The sequence below is a fragment of the Crocuta crocuta genome, unplaced genomic scaffold (assembly GCF_008692635.1).
Source record: "Crocuta crocuta isolate KB4526 unplaced genomic scaffold, BGI_CrCroc_1.0 scaffold1, whole genome shotgun sequence".
In the NCBI taxonomy this organism is placed as follows: domain Eukaryota; kingdom Metazoa; phylum Chordata; class Mammalia; order Carnivora; family Hyaenidae; genus Crocuta; species Crocuta crocuta.
This window is the reverse complement of record NW_027527930.1, coordinates 7141273-7168900: the sequence shown is the minus strand read 5'-3', so window position 1 is coordinate 7168900 and position 27628 is coordinate 7141273. Positions and strand designations below refer to the sequence as shown.

At 38.0% G+C, this 27628-nt stretch overlaps 1 protein-coding gene across 2 annotated transcripts in view; it reads right to left on the bottom strand.

The window, feature by feature from the left end:
- The window catches only part of USO1 (USO1 vesicle transport factor), an 85219-nt gene extending 58856 nt beyond the window's left edge, over positions 1-26363 (bottom strand). For both annotated transcript variants that reach the window (XM_077750398.1, XM_077750407.1), the window contains exons 1-3: positions 26136-26363; positions 5149-5235; positions 5007-5071 (exon numbers count right to left, since the gene is read on the bottom strand). In XM_077750398.1, the coding sequence (XP_077606524.1) occupies positions 5007-5071; positions 5149-5235; positions 26136-26201 (218 nt within the window). In that variant the 5' untranslated portion in view covers positions 26202-26363. The remainder of the gene's footprint in view (positions 1-5006; positions 5072-5148; positions 5236-26135) is intronic.
- Between the last annotated feature and the right edge of the window lie 1265 nt (positions 26364-27628).

Here is a 27628-nt window from a genome sequence, read left to right as displayed (position 1 = left end):
ATAAAACACATGTTCACACAAAAACTAGCACATGAAAATTCACAGCAGCCAATTATTCATAACAGCCAATAAATGAAAATAGCCGATATGTCCATCAACTGACAAATGGGAAAACAAAATGAGGTATATCCCTACAATGGACTATTATGCAGACATAAAAAGGGATGAAATACTAATACATGTTACAACATGAATGAACCTTGAAATATGCTAGGTGAAAGAAGACAGACACAAAAGCCACATATTGTATGATTCCATTTATATGAAATGTCCCAAGTAGTCAAATCTCAAGACACAGAAAGTAGATTAGTGGTAGTCAGGCACTGGGGGGAAGAGGGTTTGGGGAGTGACGGCTAATGGATATAGGATTGCTTCTGAGGTAAGTGTTCTGGATTTTGGGGTGCCTGGCTGGCTGAGTCAGTGGAGCATGCAATTCTTGATCTCGGGGTTGTAAATTCAATCCCCATGTTGGGTGTTGTGATTACTTAAAAATAAAATCTTTGAAAAAAAAAAGAAAATGTTCTGGGTTTAGGGGCACCTGGGTGGCTCAGTCGGTTAGGCATCCGACTTTGGCTCAGGTCATGATCTCACGGTTTGTGGGTTCAAGCCCTACGTCAGGCTCTGTGCTGACCGCTCAGAGCCTGGAGCCTGTTTCGGGTTCTGCGTCTCCCTCTCTCTCTGACCCTCCCCTGCTCATGCTCTGTCTCCTTCTCTCTCAGAAATAAATAAAACATTAAAAAAATTTTTTTAAAGAAAATGTTCTGGATTTAGAGAATTGATGGTCACATAGCTCTATGAATATACTAAATCCACCGAAATTTATACTTTGAAAAGGTGAACTTAAAGGTATACAGATTATATCTCAATTTTTAAAATTACTATCTAGGTGTCATGGTTTGGAAACTGTGAGAATGTAGGACTGAGGAGAATGAGCAGTCTTTCGTCAACATGGCTGTAAGAGAAGTGGAACCACAGGCAGATGCAGAGTTTAAGCCATGTCAAGAAAGGGAACAGAGCTCTCTGTGATGCAGCCAAGGATGAAGAGGATTCAGTGGGAGAATTCTGAGTGTTAGCTGGAAAGGCCAGGAAAAGAAGCATAAAATAGTAAAGAAGAGGAGTGCCTGGACGGTTCAGTCCATAGAGCATGCAAGTCTTCATCTCAAGGGTTATGAGTTCAAGCTGGGTGTAGAGTTTACTTAAAAACAAAAAAGAAACAAAAAATAAAAACATCAAAAAACAACAGTAATGAAGATGAGACGTGCAAAGAGATGCATTCCATGAAATTAAAAAAAAAAAATAACAGAACACTTTGGAAACTGAAGGTAATAGGTATCAGAGGCAAATGGAAAGGGAATTTATTTTGGCACAAGAAAAGGAGTGAAATAAAAGAAGGCTCATAGAAATTTAGCTTTGTTTTTGTCTAAAAAGCAGAATAAAACAAGCAGCCTTTAACATGATACAATTATGAGCATCCACTCACAGGCTAATGGTACACCCTTCTTCTAAGTATGGTGCTTGGCACATAGTAAACGTGCAGCAAATGTCTTAAAAACTCNGTAAGAAGTTGCTGCGGTGGAGGTCAAGGAGGTTGTTTCCTGCTTTCTCCTCTAGGGTTTAAAAACTCAATTTCTTAACCTTTATATCAAGGATATCTAATATCTACACATTTATTTTCTGCTGTGCACTTAAAATGACAATAAAAGAAAGGTAACATTCTATTTTCCATACTGAGATGTTAGTCATTTCATTACTAACCTTTTAAGACTCAATGAGGAAATATGCACATGGAATAAAGACACATGGAATATAAAAGAAAAATAGATTGTATATATGCACAGTCATCACACTATGTTGAGTTTTTTTGATCTCAGCTCCATTTTCTCTAACTTGGACTATAAAGCAAATAACTTTAGTTTACTATATTTGACTTTCATTGATGCTGTAACAAATTACCACCAACTTAAACAATACAAATATATTATCTTACAGTTCAGAAGTCTGAAATGGGTCTCATTGGACCAAAATCAAGGTCTCAGCTGGGCTGCCTTCCCTTCTATACTCTAGGGGAAAATCCGTTCCCATGCCTTTTGCAGTTCTAGAAGCCTAGTTCCTCCATCTTTGAAGCCAGCAACCACAGGTTAAGATCTTCTCCTATTACCTCATTCTGACCTCCTCATTTGCCTTCCTGTTTCACTTTTAAGAAACCTTGGGATTACACTGGGTCCACCAGGATAACCTGATAATCTCCCCATCTCAAAGTCTTTAATTTAATCACATCTGCAAAGTCCTTTCTGCAAAGTTATCTGTAAGGTAACATTCAGAGGATGTGGCAATTAGGATGTGACCATCCTTCAGGGGGCTATTATTCTGTCTACTACAGTTATTCACTATGCTGTTAATAAAACAGTCCAGGAGCACCTGGGTGGGTCAGTCAGTTAAGTGTCTGACTCTTGATCCCAGCTCAGGTCTTGATCTCAGGGTCTTTAGTTCAAGCCCCATGTTGGGGCTACTTAAAAATAAACCAAAAAAACAGTCTTGGGGCACCTGGGTAGCTCAGTAGGTTAAGCATCCTACTCTTGGTTTCAGCTCAGGTCATGATCTCACAGTTTCGTGAGTTCAAGCCCCACATCGGGCTTTGTGTTGGCAACATGGAGTCTGCTTGGGATTCTCTCTCTCTACCCCCTACCCCACTTGCCCTGTCTCTGTCCCTCTCAGAATAAATAAAACTTAAACAAAAAAACAAAAACGAGATAGTCCTAATATACCCAGTGCATTTATTCAAATGTATTAGAATTCCTTGGCTTTGAAAAGATAGCCAATGTGAGTTCTACTGTCTGACAGGAGGAAAGATTCTAACTGGTATGAATAAGCAGGTAGGCATTACTAAATGTAACTGAATAAGAGGCTATGAGATTAGATAGACAATACCAAAACCTTCAAAAGTTTATTTACTCTTTGCTTGTTTAGGAACTTGGACTAGGGGCGCCTGGGTGGCTCAGTCAGTTAAGTGTCCAACTTTGATTCAAGTCATGATCTCACGGTTCATGATTTTGAACACTGTCAGTACAGAGCTCGCTTCAGATCCTCTGTCCCCCTCTCTCTGTACCTCTTCCACTCATGCTTGCTTCAACCCCCCCAAAAAAATAAACATTAAAAAAAGGAAAAGAAAGAAGACTTCACATTGCACTGAGGTGGTGAAATGCATTAAGTGAAAAAAGATTTATACATCAAATAGGTAGTTCTTACAATGCACAGACTGAATGGAGGGACAAAAAGATCAGAGGCAAAGAATACAGCCTGGGGGTAGTAGTTGTTTTAAACTATGTCCAAAAACTCTTTGGTACAGATTCCTTCAAAAGATAGAACCTAATTTTCCTCCTCTTAAGTGTATGCTGTATTTATTAAATTGCTTCTAACAAACAGAATGTGGTAGAATGGATGGTATGCAACATCTGAGACTAGGTTCCAAAAGGGATTTTGGCATTCTTCTTGCTTTCTCTCTAAAATTGCTTGTTCTTGGAGAATCCAGCTACCATATCATAAGGATGCTGAAGCAGCCTTATAGAGAGAGCACCATGATGAGGCGGTGAAGCCTCCTGCCATCAGCAGAGTGGGTGAGTCATCTTGGAACCAGATCTTCCCAGTCAAGCCTTTGGATGACTACCATCCTGGCTGACATTTTGGTTGCAACCTCATGAGAGACCCTGAGCCAGAGCCACCCAGCTAAGTCACTTCTGAATTTCTCATCCACAGAAAGTGTGAGATAATAAATATTTATTATTTTAGCCACTAAGTTTTGCTAATCTNCTCATATTCCGTCTCTCAAAATAAATAAACATTAAAATATATATATATATACACACACACACATACACACACAGTGTCTCTGAAAATGGTTTCAGTGATTGATACTAAGCCAGAACTAAAAATCAACAAAGGAAATCAAGGAGCACCTGGGTGGCTGAGTCTGTTAAAGGTCTGACTTCAGCTCAGGTCATGATCTCACGGTTCCTGGGTTCGAGCCCTGCATCAGGTTTTGTGCTGACAGCTCAGAGCCTGGAGCCTGTTTCAGATTCTGTCTCTCTTTCTCCCTGCCCCTTCCCCACTCATGCTCTGTCTCTCTCTGTCTCAAAAAGAAATAAACTATAAAAATTGTTTTTTAAAAAAATCAACAAGGAAATAGAAATGCATGGATTCCAGCTGGGTTTTGGTTCTGATGAGCAAAGGGTTAAGGAGAGGGATGAGTTCGCATGAATCCTACAGTTTCTTCCTTGAATGGAATGGTGTTAATGGTGTTACCAACTAGGTCAGACTTGGGTCAGAAGCAGTTGAATGAGATGGTGGGAGGTGGTGATTAGGAGCAGGAGAATGAGATATAAATTAACTCTTGAACATTCTGAATTTGAGATATCTATGATAGATCTTGATATGGTAGAAATGTCCATTGAGTTGTAATATATATTTAACTAGATGTAAGATTTTTGAAAGCTATTCATGTATAGTTGTTAATTAAAACCAAAGATGCAATAAAATCTCTTAAAAAGAAATTGGAAGTGATAAAAATAGGCTGAGTGACCTTTTCTCTTAGGACATGCTCAGATTTAACCTCATTCTATTAGTCCAGTTTCTTTCCCCATAAAGGGAAGTCTGGATAAGTGATATACCATAATACGTATATTACATTATAGGACAATATATACAGTGTATCTAATTGAGTATCAAAATATCCAATTGCCCAATTCAAACCCCAAACCTTCAGCTTTTAATGAGAAGCACTTCATTCCATTTTCACATAATGGAAAGATTTCAACCCCTGAGATTCTGTCTTAATGGTTAGCACCATGGTTTGCACTTAGTATCCAATAAGTATTTACTGAAACAACTGAAAATAAAAACTTAATAACCTTAGTAAGTTAATCATTTCATTTCTAAAATAGTGACTCTAAAACAAATGAATTAAAATTGCAAGAAAATTTGGGGAGAAAAGTCATTAAAAAGAGACTTACCGATCTGTTTGTAAAACATGGATAAGATGTTCCATAGCTTGTATACCCACTTCCAAGCGGTATTTCTGTACAAAAGAAAAATGCTGTTAAAATAAGTAATATCCAACTTAATAAACTTAGTAAGTGATAAAACGTTACAAACCTTAGATAACGATTTGAGAGCACGAACAGCATTTCTTCGATCATCCAGCAAGGTAGATGAAGCAACTCTGTCACAAAGCTTTTGAATCTGTCATGGAAAAATGAAGTAGCATAAATAGAACTTAAAAGGACAAAAAAGAAACAAGAAGTTCCCCCCTAAATTTATACCATCTAATTTTGAAAACAAAAATCAACAAATGAGATGTCATGGAAATGGTCTTTCACAAATCTTAACTGTGAGAAACAGATTTCTCACAGAGACTTGAAAAACAGAAGTGGCGAAAGAAAAGTTAAATAAGTCATGTAAGTTGAGGAATTAAGAGAAATCATTAGTAGAACCAAAACTTTCTAAACATGCCACTTACAACTGTTTGAACCAAGAGGAAAGCAGGGTTATGAAGATGGGAACTTACTTAAAACTTTTTTTGAAATACTAATTGTTTATAACATCACCCTAATATTTCCACTAAGTATTTGAAGAAGAAAGTCAGAATTATATACCAAAAATACTAAGTTTTGGGGTGCCTGGCTGGCTCAGTCAGGAGAGCATGCAAGGTCATGAGTTTGAGTCCCACATTGGGTGTAGATTACTTACATAAATAAAAACTTAAAATTTTAAGTTTTAAGTGTGCCTCAAAATCTATAAAGATGAAATATTTCTATTATAAAAGCTTTTAATTAATTTACAGGAATTAAAGTTCAAGCTGCATTTTAAAATAAACCTTCAGGGAGGCAGCAACAGTGGTTTAGTTGGTCAAGCAATGGACTCTCGATTTCAGCTCAAGTCATGATCTTACGGTTCTTGATATCACTGTTAGTGCAGAGCCTGCTTGGGATTCTTCTCTCCTTCTCTCTCTGCTCCTCTCCTGCTCGTGCACTCTCTCTCTCAAAATAAATAAATAAAAATAAAATAAAATAAAATAAAACCTTTGGGTATTATTTACAATGGGAAAAAATTGGAAAAAACTGTCCATCAAGAGAAGAAAAACTAAATAAATTGTACATGTTTTGGTGGAATATTATGCAGCTACTCAAAACAATTAACTGTACTGATATGAAAATACAATGATTTAATAAACAGTGGGGAAAAAAAGAAAAGTTGTAAAACTAGATGTCAATTATGAGCCCACTGAAGCAAAAGTACTAAACTGTGTATGTAAAATTGCATTAAAAGAATTGGAAACTTAAAACTATAAAACTTCTAGAAGAGAGCGTAAGAGAAAATCCTAGTGACCTTCAATTAGGCAAAGACTTCTCAGATATACTAAGAGCACAATCCCTAAAGAAAAACTAAATAAACTGGACCTTATCACTTCTGTTCAAAAGACACTCTCAAGAGAATGAAAAGATAAGCCACCAGCTGGATGAAAATATTTGAAAATATCTGATAAAGAATAGTTTTTAAAACCATGATACTTGGCTTCTGTAAAGTTCTAACGGTTACTATTTTAAGTTTTTATTCACTCTTTAATGACTGTTACTAAGACTCTAAAAGTAATATTATGACATATCACTCACACTTTCCTACCCTATGTATCTGAATCAGTGGTGTTTAAATACATAGTGTTTTCCAACAAATTATGTTCTGCAGATTTCTAGTGTCCCAGAAGATATTAATAGATTTCTTATGATCCCAAAACCAGCAGGAAACACAAGGTTATACAAAATTAAATAGGTTTCTGCACTGCAGGATTTCTAAAAGTCTTTACAATGCTGATTTGCATTTCTTCATACTGTGGACAGAATATCATATTCTGTCCAAGCCTAGCCTTACTTTCTGATTTTATTCACTCTAACTGCTCACATTTAAAAATTATTCCTACCTTAAACTATATTTACTTTTGTAACAATTACATTGACTTTCCAAAACACAAATAATACAACTTTCTCTTTATTAAATAACTGGTTGATTTTTCTTCTACCACAATTTTGTTTTTTACCATTAGAAAAACTATGTAACTATCTCTTGAAAACATGAAGCTTGTTACTTTCAAGCTTAAAGAATCTCTTAGGCCAAAAATAGTTTTTCCCTAGTATGACTGTAATTTCCTCTACTTGGGTCTTGTATATCTTCTGTTAATTTTTTCTAGGTCATTTATAACGGATACTAGTAATGGGAATCGTTTATAGGTATTTTATGCTTTTCACTAGCCCTAGACCTTAAGCACCAGTTCTAGACCTGGGATTCCCATCTCCCATGGAGTACTGAGTTCCAGTACCGTGCAGGGCTTGAACTCCAGCCTCAGCTTCATCAATGGTTAGTGTATATAAAGACTTGTGTCAAACTATGATCTTCCATGTCTAGAAACTCTTCAATTATTTGTTGAATGTGGATATTTGAAGGCTACTTGATGCTGATAGAGAAATTTGGCTTTAGGAATATTGGATTGAGATGATCATAATCCTAGAGTTTGGGGGTTTGCTTTGTTTTTATTTTCAGTATTTTATTTTGTGCTCTAAATATGCTAATATTTGAGTGTTAACTTTTTTAAAAAGCTCTGAGATCTACACAAAGATAATCTCCATTGTTATGAAGATAAATACAAGCTAAAATAGCAATGAGATTATTTTTACCTATCAGACTAAGATTAAAATTAAAATAAAGTACCAACTATTCTATGATTTCATTTTTATTAAAAAAAACAAGTAAAATTAATCTGTTTAATTAAAAGTCAGTATAGTGGTTACTCATGCAGACAGGCAGTGACTGAGAATACAAAGGGAACTTTTTGGGTCTTGATAATGTTCTGTTCCTCGATCTGGGTGCTGGTTACATAGTTGTGTTCAGGTTGTGAGGATTACCTATTTGTCATGCATACTTTTCTGCATACTTTAATAAAATAATTTTTAATTACTTTTGAAATATTTTATTTTTAAGGAATCTCCACACCCAATGTGGGGTTCAAAGTCACAACCCCAAGATCGAGTTCCACCTTCTACTGACTATGCCCGCCAGGCACCCCAATACAAATTTTAAAATAGAACTATCTAGGATAGGCAAAGATATATTCATTAACTTGCTTATATTCTATCAGAGGGAAAGTAACCTAAAAAAGTGGTAATTTGGCAAAATATATTACAACCTAAAATATTCATACCCTTGTTTTAGCCAGGCATTCCTACTTCTAGGAATTTACTCTTTAAAAACACCCCCGCAGTTACACAATGTTTTATACTAGGATGTTCTTTGTAGCAATACTTTAATAGCTAAAAAGGAAATCCAGCTCCCGCCACCTAAGAACATAATAAGTAGTCTGCGACCTGGCACACCCAGAACTCAGACTTCCAGCTTCCACGACTTTGAACAATAAATTTCTGTTACTTGAAAAAAAAGGGAGGAGGGCAATTATTCTCAATGAGACAATAATTAACATATGGTACACAAAAACTATGCAGTTGATCAAATGAATGAAGCAGAGCCATTTTTTAATAGAAAAAAAGTGGAAAAATTGTAAGCGGTATGTTTGGCATTAGTTCATTTTGGATTAAAATGATACCATTAATAAACAATGTGAATATGTATAGAAAAAATTAAGATGATGTACCATATTGCCATTTTGTAGGTTGCTGGAAATGTTCATTTTTTACATTACTTCTCATGTTTGAATTTTGATAAACAGGAATTACCTTTATAGACAAAAAAGAGCAATAATGGAGTAAAGCAAAAATGGTTTATGTTTTATTAGAATTTCTAGGATATTTTCATCACTGAACTCATCTTTTAAAATCCTACCTTTACGTGCTCGCTTCGGCAGCACGTATACTAAAATCCTATCTTTACTCTGGTCAAAATAATATGCAGTCAGAGGTGCCTGGGTGGCTCAATTGGTTAAGCATCTGCCTCTTGATTTCAGCTCAAGTCATGATCTTGTTTTGGTCATGAGATCAAAGCCCCTGCATCAGACTCACTGCAAAGTGTGGAGCATGCTTGGGATTCTGTCTCTCTCTCTGCCCCTCTCTTGCTCATGTGCTCTCTCTCTCAAAATAAATAAACTGACTTTAAAAAATAATAGTATGAAATCAGCTCTTAATTGATAAAAAATAAACTACCATAATAAAAAGATCCTCAATTGGTCCCCTGTTGTTTATAGAATAAAGTCCAAATTTTTTTAACTAGAATACACAGTCATCGCTCAGTTAATATACACATATTGCGTACACATGTATTTGTTCTTGCACTAACCAAAATACGATATGGTCTCTGACCACAAGGAGCTTGTAAAGGAAGATAGTCACATAAATAAAGTTTAATAACAAGTTAAGGGTATAAAACTAGGTGCAGAGTAAAACTGGGGCACAAAACATAGTCAATTCAATGTGAAAGTGAAATTGCTAGAGACTGAATGTTAATGTCCCCTTCTCCTCTGCCCGCCCCCCCCATGCAAATTTAGAAATCCTAACCCCTAATGGGATGGTATGAAGAAACTGGGCTTTGGGGGAAATGATTAGGTAATGAAGACAGAGTCCTCATGAATGAAATTAGTGTCCTTATAAAAGAGACCCCAGAAAGCTCTGTCTCCCCTCCTGCCAAGTAGGACACAGTGAGAATATGGCTATGTCTGAACCAGAATGCAGACCCTCAGCAGACAGAATCTACCAGTGCCTTGATTTTGGACTCCTCAGATTCCAGAACTGTGAGAAATAAATGTGTGTTGTTTAAGCCATACCCAGATTATGGTATTTTTGTTAGAGCATCCCAAATAGATTAAGACAGATACTGTTTAAGAATGGTGTATTTAAGGATGCCATTCTTTTTTTTTAATTTTTTTAATGTTTTATTTATTTCTGAGAGAGAGAGAGAGACAACATGAGCAGGGGAGGGTCAGAGAGGGGGACACAAAATGTGAAACAGGCTCTAGGCTCTGAGCTAGCTGTCAGCACAGAGCCCCACGCAGGGCTCGAACCCACAAACCGTGAGATCATGACCTGAGCTGAAGTCAGACGCTCAACGGACTGAGCCACCCAGGCACCCCAAGGATGCCATTCTTGAGTCAAGACTTAAAGGATAAGTAGTTCAGGGATACCTGGGTGGCTCAGTTGGATGAGCCTCCGACTTCAGCTCAGGTCATGATCTCATGGTTCGTGGGGTCAGGCCCCATGTCAGGCTCTGTGCTGATGGCCTGGAACCTGCTGTGGATTCTGTGTCTCCCTGTTTCTCTGCCCCTCCCCCACTCATTCTCTGTCTCTCCCTCTCTCAAAAATAAACATTAAAAAAAAAAAGGTTAAGTAGTTCATCAGATAATATGAGGAAGGAATTTCAGGCACCAAAAATTATTTTGTTATTGTTTGCACATATTTTAATGTATAAAATAGCATTTCATATTCACAATAAGGAATTGGACTAGGCAGCTCTTTCTGCCCATGGGTCCTGTCCCCATTCTATAATAAAAACACCTAAAAAAAATTGGTCTAATTTGAGTTTTTAAATTTTACACATCTATGAACCAAAAAATAAATTTCATCTCTCTCTCTTTCTTTCTCTTTCTCTCACACTCACACACACACACACACACACACACGTTCTATTAAAATAATACACCATGGGAGACTTTCTAAAATAAGAAAATTTCCCTTTTACAATAATTTGTCATTTCTGAGAATGATGGCTAATCTAAAATAATGTGGGAAAAATAAGAATATGTAAGATTAAAATGTTAACTAAAAATATACTTTTCTAATGAGTTCAAAGTATTTGCTTCAATAAGCTCTGATAAATGAGCAAATAAATCACTATTTTTAGTTGAAAAATGTACTTTTTAAAATATTAAAATTAATCACTATTATACTTACAGAAGTAAAATCTATTCTTTCTTGGGTTTGGGTAAATATCTAACAAGACTTTTTTAAAAAAATGTTTATTTATGAGACAGAGAGAGACAAAGTGTGAGCAGAGGAGGGGCAGAGAGAGAGAGGGAGACACAGAATCTGAAACAGGCTCCGGCTCTGAGCTGTCAGCACAGAGCCCGATGCAGGGCTTAAACTCATGAACAGCGAGATCATGACCTGAGCTGAAGTCAGATGCTTAACCAACTAAGCCACCCACGTGCCCCTCTATCAAGGCTATTTTTAAGAATATAAGCATGCTTTTTAACCTGTTAAACCTGGGTTGTGATGGCAAGTACATATTCTTCCAAATTGGGGGTTTTAATCAGAACTTTCTCTCTAGCAACTTAAAGATGAACTCAAAAGCAGTCAACCATAGTGCAAGCCAATGAGAATCAAAGTGAATATAAGAACAACTTATTTATCTAGAATCAGTAGATTGAGTTACTTCTGATACCTTCTGTCAGGGACCTAAGTGGTCTTTTCATTTTAGCTTTTTCTGATAGTAATCTAAAATTAATTACCAGCTTCTCTGTCTGAAAAGCCCGGTGTGGGCCTTGAACCCACTAACCAGGAGATCATGACCTGAGCTGAAGTCAGACACTTAACTGATTAAGCAACCCAGGCACGCAAATATAGTTTTTCTATTAACAAAAAAATCATTCAGGCTTCAAATCAAGATTGAGTACATGGGCCTTGCAACTTCTACTTTTGCTATAGGAAAGTCTATTACCTCCTGATAATATTCCAGATGGTTGAAGTTTCTGAATACATGATCTCTCTATAATAAGGTGCTACATTGCTACTCTACAGATGACTGAAACTAAATGAAAGGAAAACACATATGTTCCAAACCTTACAAAGATTTAGCTATGTTTTAGGCCAAACACTGTCTGTATTTATCAGCTGATAGTTACCAAGCAAAAATTCTATAGCACAAGAATGCTGAAGTTATATGCAGAAATTGTAGATCTCAAAGACCATTATGCCCCTTATTCCTTACTTGAAAAACCAATTTAATGCAGTATAATTGTGCCTCATTTTCCATTTTTATCCTTTCAATTATTTGAACCCTCTGTGTTTTAGCTGGGCACATAGATGTCTATCTACATAGACTACTTTCCAAGTCTTCTTTCCATCTAGGCATAGACCATGACTATATTCTGGTCCATGCATTCTTAGTCTTATTTTACAGAAGAAACTAAGGCTCAGAAACAAATACATCCCAGAATACACTGCCAATTTGGTGGCACAGTCCAGATTCTTTCTACCCAAGCTGTAGATGTCTCACTCCAAAGCCTACACTCTAATGGCTTATACTGCCTTCTATGCAGAAAAATGTGAATCTGAGTTACTGTTGCAAACTACATGGACTGCAGGACTTTATAGGGGGAGACTGAAATGCAGTTTCTATGAGTAGGTTTTACTTTCACTATAGGTCATAAAGGACGCTGAGAAGCCTTTGACTTACCTGGTCAGCCAGGGTTGTTGTCCCTTGTTCTAAGGGAGTTGGAGCTTTACTTTTTACCTTGCGAAAGCTATAACCAGAAGCTATGGTGAGGGGGGTGGGGGGAAGCAGCAGCTATCAAGTATTAAGAAAAATCAGTACTCTATAATACTTAAAAATAACTACAAAAATTAATATAATCACTCTTTTAGAATTAACCTGGCTGAGATAAGGACAAATTGGAGTAGAAAAAGAGAGAAAAAAAGGTCAGCTTATTATAATAGATAAGGAATAAGGTTAAGAAAAAACGTTTTAGGATGCTGGTAATGGGCAAAGAGCTGAAGGGATAAACAAAGCAGAAGAATAATTAAAAGAACTGAATGTAAGAGGCTGGGAGCGCTAAAGAATAAAATGTCTGGGAGAGCCACTGTTTGGGATTCAACTTCTATGGATTTTCCTTAAACAAACATAGGGTCAAATATTGCTTTTTAAAAGATACAATTAAAAAATCAAAAACTAGCAGTGATTAAAGCTAGCTGAAGTTTGATTATCATGAATCAGCAATCACTCTTCTATATCTCAGCAAACACTCTGGGTTCTGGCAAGGACAAAGGTCAAAGGAGCAATAAATCTGAAGAATTCAGCACCATAACTGTAGGTAGGCCGTTCATTCACTCAGTCATTCAACAAACATCAGAGTGCTGCTACCCTCATGGAGGCCATGCTCAGGGCAGCCAGAAAGCATGATCTGTGACAAGGTAAGATTAGAAACTGGGATTAAGCATTTAGAAACTTCTGTAAATGGGTATTTTATGACTATAAAAAAATGGGGCTTCATATTTTTATGCATGTAAGTATGTCTATGTGTACTGTTACTCCATTTTCCCAGCAATTCATTTTTATTGTGTTTTATAGAAGTATTGTCTGTGATTAACTGGAAACTAAAAACAAAAACCTAAAGCAACTGGTCTTTCATCACAGTTTGAGAAATATCATTAGAGCACTTAACATTTTGCAAAGCACTGCAAAACTATTCTGAGGGAACAGCAGTGAGCCACTGTAGAAGGTCCCTATTCTAACAGAACGATAATGGCAAGGAGAAAACATTACAAAATAATTAAGATAAAGAGAGAACGTGATAGGGGAATAATTAGGGAAATGAGATGGTGATTAGGTGGAGAGTACGACTTTACATAGCCTAGTTGGTCAGAGGGCCCCAAGTTAAGCACTGATTTGGATATAGCCAGAAGTGTGGGTAATGGGTAACAAAACAAAGCAAGTGGAAAAGTAGGGACGCAGAGTGAATGAGCATGTTACCATTAGAAGGAAAAATGCACTGTTTTAGAGTTAAAGGATAAATTTATTCAGTGTCCCAAATGGGATCCTAAGGTGAATTACTAGTAACTCACTCACTATCTCAGAAACCAACCAAGGAAGCCAACTTGTAGTTTAAAGCAAAATTCATAAGGGGTGCCTGGGTGGCTCAATCAGTTGAGCGTCCGACTCTTGGTTTCAGCTCAGGTCATGATCTCATAGTACATGCATTTGAGCCCTGAGTCAGGCTCAGCGCTGATAGTGCGGAGCCTGCTTGGGATTCTCTCTCTCTGCCCCAACTCTGCTATCTCTCTCTCTCTCAAAATAAATAAACTTAAAAAAATTAAACAAAAATTCATAAATGTACTCTTGTCTGAATACTCACTCTCATCGACATGATGGGAGAATTGGAAAGGGAGTAAAAGGCTTAAATCCCACATATATTGATACCATTTTCTCCTTAATTAACATTTTGCTGCCATTACTGATCTAAAGAATGAGTTAGAATACAGAAGAAATTAATCAAGTCTACATTGTTAAAAAGTCAGAAATGTTTATACCTAGGCTTTTTACCAAAACAGTCATTATCTCAGTAGATTACCAACACACATTTCAAGTAAGCATTCTGTACTCTTGAAACAAGTACCCTTCCCAGAATTTCACTGCCTGAATAAAGAGAGATATAAACACAAATAAGACATGTACAGTTACAGGACAGAAAACTGGTATCGACAAAAGGAGATAGATAGTTCAGCCCATTTGAAACAAACAAATTTGTAAATATTTTTTAAACCCTATGGGAATATATGTTTACTGATTAGCAAATAGAAAAATATTAGTATCTACTATTAAATTTTTTAATATATATATAATTTTAATGTTTGTTTCTGAGAGAGCGCAAGCAGCAGAGTGGAAGAGGATCCAAAATGGGCTCTGAATTGACAGCAGCAAGCCTGGCATGGGGCTCGAACTCAAGAACCATGAGATCATGACTTGAGCTAAAGCTGGACGCTCAATCAACTGAGCCCCCAGGTGCCTCATCTGCTATTAGATTTTTAATTAACTATGCCACTCTTTTTGTTCTTGCTGTTTATTTATTTATTTTGAGAGAGAAAGATAACAAGAGCAATGGAGGGGAAGAGAGAGGGGGGATAGAGAGAGAATCCCAAGCAGGCTCTGCACTGTCAGCACGAGCCCTATGTAGGGCTCGAACTCACAAAGCATGAAGATCATGACCTGAGCTGAAGTCAAGAACCAGACGCTTAACTGACTGAGTCACCCAGGTGCCCCATATGCCACTCTTATAAAGAACTCATTTGTATAACAGACATACTGGCAAATGCAAAGAAACTATTCTGGAAGGATATATGCTAAACTTCACTAGAAATTACCCCTGGCAATGGGAAATGAGATTTTGATGGGAAGAAGAAAGGGGTAATTTTAGACTACACACTGATATGAATTATTTATAATAAGCAGTTTTCACTATTGCTTCAATAACTAAACAGAAAAATCTAAAGAAATTTCCAGAATCTATTAGACCTTGCTTTTATTCTCTTATATGCTCTAACATAGCACCTGACTGACTCACTGTTTATCTACTTTCTGAAAAAGTTGATTCTTGTTATTCATCATTATTATGTTCTTTAACATGCAGTTATGTTCTTTAACATATTGTTGTGTCCGTGTGACCACGGACAATGAATTAGCAGACAATGAACCTTTGCATCTAAGAGAAATACAGGGCTAGGTTCCTGTGAGCCTGTGGTCACATTTTCCCCAATGAATCCAATACATAACCCTGTTTTATGTGTATTTCTTTAAAGACATCTTTTTCAATACATGTCCTTGATTCATGAACACTGAACTCACAGTCACCAGCACTATTACTCATGCCTAAAGGAAGCTTTTACAACACACATATTTTCTCTGTGAAAACACCAGGCCTTCCTGTGCTTTAGGAACACTAGGGAGCACTTCAGCACTACATGTGGGGTCATTTTTAACAGGAAAATCAGCAACAAGAAGCACAAAAATGCAAAAAAACATGATATTAATAGACTGTGAAAATGACACCGGTTTAATAGGAGAGTTGTAACAAGAAGTCAGAGTATCTCCTTGTTTGACCTCAATTGGGGACACACAGATCAGGTGACTCAAATTTTTCACTATCCTGTACGTGTCCACAAATGACCTGCAAGGGCTACATGTACTGATTTTGGAACTACAAATAAAGTTTAGCACAGGTGAATTTGCAAACATGGAAAAGATGAATAACAAGGATTGACTGTACCTTAAATATAATCTAAGTCAGTTTCATCATCTGCAGGATATAAGAATAAACTAGATAAACTCTAAGGCTACTTACTACTCAACACTCAGAATAAGTTGAAAATACTCAGGGTGCCTGGGTGGCTCAGCTGGTTAAGCGTCTTGACTTCGGCTCAAGTCATGAGCTCGCTGTTTGTGAGTTCAAGCCCCGCATCGGGCTCTGTGGTGACAACTCAGAGCCTGAAGCCTGCATCAGATTCTGTTTCCCTCTCTCTTCCCTGCTCGCACTGTGTCTTTCTCTCTCTCAAAAATAAAAACAAACATTAAAAAATTTTTTTAAATACTCAACCTTTCCTAGAAAGTAATAATGTATTTGGCATACTATCTCAAAAATCTGTCTGGCCTACACAGTGTTTAAAATAATTTTTAGGGGCGCCTAGGTGGCTCAGTCAGTTAAGCGTCCGACTTCAGCTCAGGTCATGATCTCATGGTTTGTGGGTTCGAGCCCCACGTCGGGCTCTGTGCTGAGAGCCAGCTCACAGCGTGGAGCCTGCTTCAGATTCTATATCTTCCTCTCTCTGTGACCCTCCCCTACTCATGCTGTCTCTCTCTGTCTCTCTCTCAGAAATAAATAAAACATTAAAAATTTAAAATAAAATTAAAAAAATAAAACATTTAAAAAAATAAAATAATTTTTAAGCCAGAATCTCAAAATTGAAAGATTTTATACAGAAATCTATTTCTACCATTCTGGAGGAAAATTAGCATGATAGCTAATGATAGTTAATACTGTATTTCATGCAATTTAAGAAGTCATCAATTTTAAGAGCCACTATTTTTTTTAAAGTAATCTCTATGCTCAATGTGGGTCTCAAACTCATGACCCCCAGATCAAGAGTCACATATTTTAGCACCTGACCCAGCTAGGTGCCATAAGATCTACAATTTTTTAATGTAACACCTAACAAAAAGAAATACTGCCAATTATAATTACATGAAACAACATGATTTCAGAGATGTTCACATGCTAATGTGCATCTCAGAATTGTTAAAATACAGCAATATATATATAGCATTTAGTATGTGACAATCAATCTACATAAAACCCTTATACAATAGGCACTATTATTATCCACACTTTAGAGATGAGGAAACAGAGGTACGATGGGTAAATCCAAGTTCGGAAAACTAGTAAGTGGTTGGACAGGATTCAAAGCCATGCAGTTTGAATCCTTAACCGTTAACATTAAATTGGGTCTCTGAGTCTTCATTTGTGGAGGCAACAATTGGCTGGAGTTGTGCTCCATCTATGCTCTCAAGTCAGAATATGCAGGCTCCAGTTTCAGCCAGACCTCCGCTCTCCTATAAGCTGACCTGCCACATTAAACAATGTTCTTACCCAAATGACATTACTGGGATTTGGGTTTGTGACTCTTGCATTAAGTAACAGAATACTACATATTAACAAAAAAAACAGTTCTAAAAAGAAAAAAAAATGTATTTGGATAAAATTTAACCCAGAGTTAGTTTTATTTAGAAAGACCAGAAAGGGGTAATAAGGAAAAACTCAAAAGACAGTAGTTCTTCAACTAATTTATATTATGCTAAGCATTAAGTGCTCTGAGCGATAAATATGGTGATGAATTCATCATGTATCCTGGCATGTGGGTGGCTTAGTTAAGCTCTGACTCTTGGTTTAGGCTCAGGTCACGATCTCATGGTTTGTGAAATGGAGCCCCGAGTCAGGCTCTGTGCTGACAGCTATATCCTTCTTTCCTCTATCTGTCCTCCCCTGGTTGCATGCATGCTCTCTCTCTCTCTCTCTCTCTTCTTCAAAATAAATGGACATGTATCCTGTTATCAAGATGCTTTTATACTCTTAAGTATAGTGAGTTAACAAAGTAACTGAAAATCTGATATTTTAAATAATTCTAATAAAGTAGTTCTATGTTTTAACATGCAAAGATCTCTAAGATGTATTAACCAATGGAAAATGTTAGCTGCAAAGCACTATAAACAGTATATCATTTATGAAAAATGATAAATATGATCATACAATTACATACTATAATTGTACAATACTGTACAAATGTATAACTTCATAAACCTCTGAAAGGATTTAAATCACATTAAGAATCATGGTTATTTCTGGAAAGAGAACTGAAATTAGAGATGGTAGTCAAGGAGGCCTTAAACTTTACTACTATTGTTTGCCATTTTGTGTAATAAAAAGATAAAAAGCTAATTAAAAAGCTACTATGTATAAGATAATGTAGCTCATACAAGTGATTATGCATAAGAACTTTTCATCATTTCCGGTAATTGTCACATGAGATTCACAATTCCACTTACCAAGACAAAATTGAAAAGGGCAAATAATCCTACTAACAATTGGTAAATTGAGCATAATCAGAATGACAACCTAATAATCTGAATTTAATATTTGTTTGCTTTGGTAACCAACAGTGGCATTTACTTTTATTCAGAGATATACAAAGGAGACCAAAAAAGAAGCAATGTGAATGGGAGTGACTAGGAAGGAAGAAAGTGAGATGAGAAATGTGAAAATGAAAAACCACTAAAAAGTAAAAAGGGAAAAAAGGAAGGTGACATAAAACTATCATGCTAGGGCACCTGGGTCGCTCAGGTGCATCTGACTCTTGATTTCAGCTAAGGTCATGATCTCACATTTCATGAGATAGAGCCCTGTTTTGGGCTCTGTACTGATAGCATGGAGCCTGATTAGGATTCTCTCTCTCCCTCTCTCTCTGCTCCTCCCCCACTTGTGGACAAGGGTGTGGATATGCTCTCTCTCAAAATAAATAAATTTGAAAAAAAACGCAGCATGCTGAAAGTANAGGAATGCCAATTAAAAAATCTAATTCAGGGAAGCATAGGTAGCTCAGTCAGTTAAGTGTCCAACTTTGGCTCAAGTCTTGATCTCATGGTTCATGAGTTCTGGCTCTGTGTCAGGCTTGCTGCTATCAGTGCAGAGGCCCCCTTGGATCCTCTGTCCCCCTCTCTTTCTGCCCATCCCCAGCCTGTGCTCTCTCAAACATAAACATTAAAAATAAGTAAAATAGGGGCGCCTGGGTGGCTCAGTCAGTTAAGAGTCCGACTTCGGCTCAGGTCATGATCTCACGGTTCATGGGTTCGAGCCCCGCGTCAGGCTCTAGGCTCTGTGCTGACCGCTAGCTCAGAGCCTGGAGCCTGCTTCAGATTCTGTATCTCCCTTTCTCTCTGACCCTCCCTTGTTCATGCTGTGTCTCTCTCTCAGAAATAAATAAAAACATTAAAAAAATAAGTAAAATAAAAAATCTCATTCAACCAATTCAATATTGGTTCAATAAATATTCATCAAGCATCTAATACCAACTTATTTGATCATATAACTGCCTCCATGACGTTTAAAACATAGTTCTAGCTTCCCTGGAGAAAACTTTCCTAACCTTGACTATTTACTGCAGGACTAAAATAATTCATGTTAACCAATAATAAAAAAATTTTTAATTAAAAAAAACTAGTGTTTCAGAACACAGAAAGCAGAAATTTATTTCAAATTGAACTCAACAACTGAGAGGCTTTTATAAAAAAGAAAAAAAAAGAAAAAAAGCAAAGATCAGTCTTATCTTCAGATGACCTAAATTATTTTGAGCTAAGAAAAAAAAAAAAGTAGGAACATTACAAAGTCAAACACTAGTCTCTTCACAAATAAATCCAATGAATCTAATACAATCTATTTCCATTACAATTACCAATAAGTCAGTCAAGGTAATATACTGCTTCATTTATTCTCCATGCTTTCTCTAAGAAATGAACAATGCTTTCCAAAAGAACATTTTTTTTTCCAAGCAAGGCATCATTATGAAACTTGTCTACCAAATTAACCTATCACAATGCTAGCATCTCAAAGTCTCAACACCACAAAAGTTTTCAAATAAAGGGGAGTAACTTTTTGTAGAAAAATGTTCATAGCATTTCTGCCTGAAATATAAAAATATAAGCAGCCCTTTTCTATAATATCCACAACAGACAAAAAATACCAATGCAGTATAAACAATAAAATGTGAATACATAAAGGGAGAAAAGTGGTATATGCTATCAGCAAATTTACATAAGAAATTTTTAAATTCCCTCTTAAACGATAATCAGATTCAAGAGTGATTTACAATTACTTCTCAAACCACAAAGCACCAGGACTTATTTTATCTTTTAGGTATTTATTTTTTTATTAATGTTTATTTATTTTTGAGAGGAAAAGAGAGAGAGAGAATGAGAATGACTGGGGAAGGGGCAGAGAGAGGGAGACACAGAATCTGAAGCAGGCTCCAGGCTCTGAGTGGTTAGCACAGAGCCCGATGTGGGGCTCGGACCCATGAACCATGAGATCATAACCTGAGCCAAAGTTGGACTAAATGACTAAGCTACCCAGGCATCCCAATCTTTTAGGTATTTAAGTGGGCAACACTTCATGAGCTCCATAAAGCTTATGATAATGAAAGACTTTTAAAATGTAGTATTCCTTTTAAAAATATATCCTCTAGGACAATTCTTCCCAAAGTATGTTCTTCAGGACACTCAGATCTACAAGGTCTCCAGAGGAAAAAAAAGATCTAGTCAAATAAAATTGGTAAGCACAACTTACTTTATACCTACATGTTGAAAATATTCGAAAACTGCTAATTAATAAACCTTGCATAAATATTAGGTTTTTTGTTTTGTTTCTGACCATCACCCAACATACTTTTTGATAACAAATTTAAGTCATCTACTCAGGTTTTTTGGAACATGCCTTGCTACTGGCAGGGTGTGTAATATTTAAATAATTGTAGGGTTTATTTTTTAATTTCCCTTAATAATCTACATATTAACCTTTAAAAAAAAAAGCCATGTAGTTTTCAACAGACACTACTTATAAATAGTAAGAGACATCTTTGGTTGGATAGAAGTGATCAAAACACAAATCATTTTTAAGGTTTTCTCAGATATTGTTATTGCAAGAGAACCAAGAGAGAAAACATATACCAGTGATCACACTGACCTGGGCATTAATATAGAATATGAAACTTGAACCCAAACAGGAGTTTTAGACTATACATTTATAGTAATGTGGTATAAAATATGCTTTACCAAACCAAAACTAGGTCTAAATTTAAACACACATTTCTTAACAATTTTTATCACAAGAAAGTACAGCTGTCTCTATATTGTTAGTCCTTCTGCTTTTTAAGCCAGCTGATCAATGTTTGATCCAAAAGGAGATGAATTGGGGCACATAAGTGGCTCAGTCAGTTGAGCACCCAACTCCAGATTTCAGCTCAGGTCATGATCTCACAGTTCATGAGCTCAAACTCTGTGTCAGGCTCCAGTTGACAGCACGAAGCCCACTTGGGATTCTTTTTCTCTGTTTCTCTACCCCTCCCCAGCTCGCGTGAAGGCTTTCTCTCTCGCTCTCTCTCAAAATAAATAAACATTTAAAAAAAAAGAGAGAGAGATGACTTATCAGTACAGTAATTGCATACTTCTTCTGGACTTAAGCAACTTTTATGCCTTGGGATACAACTTGAGAAAAGAAAATCCCCCTATGACTTATCATCAAATATAGTTAGCATTTCTCTTGGGATTTTCAAGAAACTAGCTTTAAAAAAAAAAAGCTATTACATGAAAGGTAGATGGAAAATTAAATATGTGTGAGCATTCAAAAAAATAAGTAGCACTTTTACTATAATTAGTGTTTATTTGTAGCCTGCAAAGTATGTCAAGACTAAGAAGGTTTCAATCACCAGAAATCAGTGCCTTTCTCTCAAGTAAAAAAAAAGAGAAATCAAATTTAAAAGTATTTGACTCTAAAATATGAAAGATTTAATATGGATGAAATTCTAGGCTTAAAATATTTTTTAGAATTTTATAGAATTATTGACTATCATAGGATACAGTTTGTCCCTAGAAAATATCTTAATACCTATCAAAAGCTACTCTTGGGGCAGCTGGGTGGCTCAATGGGTTGGGCTCTTGATTTCAGCTTAGGTCATGATCTCACAGTCTGTGAGATGGAGCCTCGCAATCAGGCTCTGTGCTGACAGCAGAGCCTGCTTGGGATACTCTCTTTCCTTCTCTCTCTGTCCCTTCCCCCGTCTCTGTCCAAATAAATAAACTTTTTAAAAAATGCCCCTTTGAAAAGTTGGGATAATATCTTGGGGATTTTTTTTTAAGTTACTCTTAACTGAGAGTATGAAGAGTTAGGTATTATAAAATCAATAACGGAGCGCCTGATTGGCTCAGTCGTAAAGCATGCGACTCTTGATCTTGGGGTTGTAAATTCAAGCCCCATGTTGGGTGTAGAGATTACTTAAAAATAAAATCTTAAAAAAAAATCAATAATATGTGGTGCCTGGGTGGTTCTGTTGGTTTAGTGTCTGACTCTTGGTCTTGCCTCAGATGTGAGTTCGAGCCCTACATTCAGTGCCATACTGTCAGTGGGGAGCCTGCTTGGGATTCTCTCTCTCCATCTTTCTGTGGCCCTTCCCTGCTGTACTTTCTCTCTCTCAAAATAAATAAATAAACCTTAAAGGAATTTTTTAAAAAAAACAATAATGTAACTCTTAACATTTAGAAGATATTTAAGTTCAGTAAGAGAAAGCAGGAAAGCACTAAAGGCACAGTAAATGTGAAAAATCCCTTAAGTAAAAAATTTGACAAAATGGATATCAATCATTCTAGACCTTTAATTCCTGCAGTCTTTAAAAACTACTGTTTTAGCACCTAGTAATCTATAAGCTGCTATGATTATAGATCTGGGATTTCTTTCATATAACACTATAATTCATTCATTTAACAAATACTGAGTATCTACTACTATGGAAAAAACAAAGATTAAAATATGTATGAACTCTGAAAGAATTTTAAGAGTCTAGAAGAGATGCAACATATACAAATGGTAGGAAAAGGTAGAAAGCAGAAGAAATGCACAATCTAGTTAAAATGTGAAGATTGTTCAGGGGGGAAAGAGATTATCTGCAGCTTGGTGGGAGGAAAAAGTTAAGGGGTGGATTTAAAGGACAGGTAGACTTCAGGGGTGTCTAACTGGCTCAGTTGGTAAAGCAGGCAACTCTTGATCTCAGGGTTGTAAGTTTGAGCCCCACATTGGGTGTAGAGATTAAAATTTAAATTTTAAATCTTTTTAAAAAGTAAGTAGAAAACAATTAAAAAACAAGATTAAAAATTAATTAAAATAAAGGACAGGTAGACTTGAGACAAAAGAGGCTTTCTGCTGGAATAAAGATGAGACAAGCCCAAAAGATGGAAAACCACAATGAAAATAACTTAATTTTAGAGAAATGAAAAAAATTACAAAATATTAAACAATAATGTAGAAGTTAGAGGTTCCCAACTCTGGCAACTAGAATATCCAGGCCAGATCAAACCACCAGTTGAAATATCTAATATTGTACCACTCACCCTACGATGCTGTACAAATACTTTTTAAAAAATTTTTAACATTTATTTATTATTTTTGAGAGACAGAGCATGAGCAGGGAAGGAGAGAGAGAGAGGGAGACACAGAATCTGAAGCAGGCTCCAGGCCCTGAGCTGTCAGCACAGAGCCAGAGACGGGGCTTGAACCCACAAACCACGAGATCATGACCTGAGCCAAAGTGAGATGCTTAACAGACTGAGCCACCCAGGAGCCCCTACAAATACTTTCAAAACTAGTGACCCATGACCCCCTTTACCTGTTGAATGAGATGGTGAAACAAATTTTATTCATTGTGTAACTTGGAGTAAGCTATTAATTCTCTTCAAAGATAAGTTAGTTTTCCAATTTTGAGTATAGGCAAGAACAAAGTTAGGCAAGAACAAGGGCCTTTCAATTTACATAAACAGCATACACAAGGGATACTCAAGCTTCACTTGAAATCATGACATAAAAATTATATTGTTCCATTCACTATGGCAAGATTGGTGTGCTAGTCTCAGCTCTGCAATACTGTACAATCTGCTTTAATGTTCATTGGGTCAGGTTCCTAACTTGTAAAATGAGGGCGTTTAACCTCGAAGATCTGCAAAGGGCCTTCCAGCTTAAAATTCTATACTTGAGTTAACTGTACACCACCTTTCCTACAGAAGTCATAGTGACAAGGCCAATTACTTTAAAAAAAAAAAAAAAGAAAGAAAGATAGTCTTCCTCTAAAAATATGCAATAAAAACTATACTAAGTGCCAGGCTCTATTTCTTATTTCATTTAATCCTCATTTACACCAATAAGAGCAGGTGATTCCGTTCCTTTACTCAGGGTATCATCCATCTTTTGCCTGGTGCAATAAAATTAGGGGTGGAAGACAAGGATTCAAATTAAGGTCTAACGCCAAAGCAAGCTCTAATAAGCTGCACTTGGTGCCTCAAACAAAAAATGTCCGACAAAATAAATGAACGAAAGCTCAACAGGTAGGATGCCTTTGGTAATCTGGAGGGAGCACAGTCTTATAATGCGGCACCCTGGGAACCTTGTAGCCATGTGAGCAGATGAAAGAAGCCAAAATCGGGGGGGGGGTGCACACGCACACGTGTGAACTCTCCTGATTTTCAAATGAAGAAAAACAGACTCACTAGCTTTAAACTACTGCTTTAAACAGTTCTAATCCAGATCTATAAGGTTAATTTTAACAATATTACATAAACTTCCAAAATTCCCAAGTAAGTATTAAAATATGGATGGGTACCTGGGTGGCTCAGCTGGTTAAGCCTTGGACTCTTGATCCGGGCTCAGGTCATGATCTCAATGAGATCAAGCCCCATGCCCAGCTCTGGACTGACAGCTCAGGGTCTGCTAGGGATTCTCTCTCTCTTCCTCTCTCTGCCCCTCCCCTGCTCATGTTCTTTCTCTCTCTCAAAATAAACTTTTAAAAAAATGAAAATAAAATAAAATATGGGCATCAGCAAGAAAACCTAGGCTAGGAAGTAAGACAAACCATGGTTGAATCCTGGCTCTACTACTGCTAGCAGTGCGACCTTGGTCAAGTTACTTTACCTCTCTAAACCTCATTTCTTCATTTGTAAAGTGAAGATACTATTACCTATTTTGCAGCGTGGTTAGATGAAAGGAGAATATGGACTAGGGCTCAGCCTCAAGGTAAGCCTCTACCTCAAGGTAAGAGCTTGACAAATGAAAGCTATTATTATCCTTCAAGATCCCAGTAACACTGAACACAGGACCTACATTCATAGATATCCCAGCTACGTTCATGAATACTACACAAAGTTTACCTTTGAAATGTCATTCTTTGCCACTTTTCTGTATATCTAAAATTATCCTCAAATAAAAATGTCACACACACTCATTTGTAATAACACTAACTAAACTTCCAAGTAGATCCTAAACGTAACCAACTAGCTACAGTCAGTAGCTAACAATTTTGCAAAGTGACGCTGCAAATGGTGTTACCAAGGGTTCAGACTTCTCAATGGGGAGACTCTAAGGAAAAGCCGGGGATGTGTCCCAAAGCGGTTTGAGCGCGAAACATCCCTGTACGTCCAAGCGAGTATTTCCCAAATGGCAGAGTTGGAGGAACCCGAAAAACGAGGTCTGAACTAACAACACCTGGCAGAACGACCTTCCTTCAGCTGAAGGGACAAGAACAGGTGGCTTTGTGCCCCCCAAACTATCGTCTTATTCTTAGCCACTTGCTCTCGTCAACAGCTGGGTTTTAAACCTTGCAGTTCTCCCCCATGCCCCATTCCAGGCGGCGCCGGAGAGAGCAGGACTTCACGTTCCTCTCCGCCAGGGGACAGGAGGCAAGGGCCCACGGCCCCAGGCGTGTACAAGTCGGGCCACTTGTGCCCAAGATCGAGTCCTGCCGGGGCGGCATCACCCGAGGACCACCCTTCAGGGCAGGCCTGCGGAGCTTCGGGGCGCGGCTGCTGTCAGCCGGGCCGAAACGCCGCGGCGGGGGCTGCGCTGGGGCGTAAGGGAATAACTCGGGGGTTTCAGGAGAGAGAGGGAGGCAAAGGGAGAGGCGGCGTGTAGACCCCCAGCCCACGGTGGGGCGCGGGAAGTCACCTCCAGGCCCCCGAGCCCTCCGTCCCGTTCCTGCCCGAACGCTTCCCAAGTCCCGGACCCGTCGCGCTCCTCTCACCGTCTCGGCTTCTGTATGCTGGGGTCCGGCACTCTGACCCCCCATTACCCCGCGGAGGAAATTCATCTTGTCGCTCAGCCACCGGTTCTACCGGCTCCTTCGGGAAAGAAAAGGTAACTTTCCCTGCACTCCGCAGGGCCTGGCCCCCAAGCCCGCACTCTGCACTCCGGCCGCCGCCACCACCGCCTCCTACTCGGCGGCCGCTCCAGCCCCCTAAGCCCGGAAACAGCAGCCGCCACCAGTCAAGATGCGCATGCGCGGGGACGTGGCATTACGTGGCGGCTCCAAGGGCGAAGGCAAAGGGGAAAAGTAGAAGAGAGAAGGCTGGTGGCTCGGATCCGCCCAAGCCCCGCCCACTGCGCAGGTCCCACCTCCCTCGGCAGGGACACGCCTCCTACTCCCGCCCTTCTCGGGTCGCTACTGCTGGCCCCAACCACCCACGTGGTAGAAGCCCGGCCCTGCCGGCTGGAGAGGATACCGGTAGTGTACGTGTTTTGGCTTGCCGGGTGTTTAATTGTCGCCGAGGGGTCTCACTGCAAGCTATCGAATCTGGGGTCGTATTTTGTTGAGTCGAAAGTGAAATTTTACTTCAGCCGACGTGACAGGTAAGGGGTCCCGGCCCCTGGGAGGGGTTGCTTGGTTTTGTGGTTTAGCAATACGAGCCGTGTGGCCTTCTGATCCTCGCAAATTGCATTTCTTTACAGGGCTTTGTTTGGTGGTAAAAAGGGTACTAGAGCCCCCTCATTCCACTGCCACTGGAGGGCGCATTTCTCAGTTCTTGCTCTGCAAACCTGTTATAAAAGGAATTCCTAGATCTTAACACCAGGTACGCCGCTATTTTCAAGTAGTGTGAGGTGGAAACCGACTGAACCCTGCATTTAGCTTGTTAGAGAAAATACATTGGTGTGTAGTGGCAGTTTGGCAGCTAGTAGCATAACATTTTGTTACTAACTCAGCCCCTGCATTTTCAGCGTTTTTTTTAAACATGAAAAATGTCATTTTTTTCAAAATGGTATGCCCTGACCCTTTTGAAATGAGATTGTCCAGGTAGGTACACATGCGTCTGGAGTAGTCTTGTAAATTTCTTGAGCCTAAAAAGCGCATGGTCTAGTTAGCTCACTGATTCATACACCTCTCTCCTTGGATGCCACATAGGTCTCAAATTCATCATTTAAAATTGAACTCATCATCTTCCCCAGCCTCCATTAACGGGGAAAAAAAAAAAAGAAATCAGTATGCTTCTTTGTGCCCTGCCACGCGCAACAGTACCACTAGCTAAATAATTGCCTAAGCTAGAAGAAGGACGCTGAGAGGAATCTTATATTCTGGATTTCACCTCCATACGTCCAATATTCAAGTCCTTTCATTTCTATTTATGGAGTATTTCTCAAACAAGTCCTCTGCTCTTCATCTTCTCTGCCTCTGGCATAGTTTAGGTTCTCATCATTTCTCACTAAGATTATAGCAGCAGCTTCCTAACTAGTTTGGCTGCA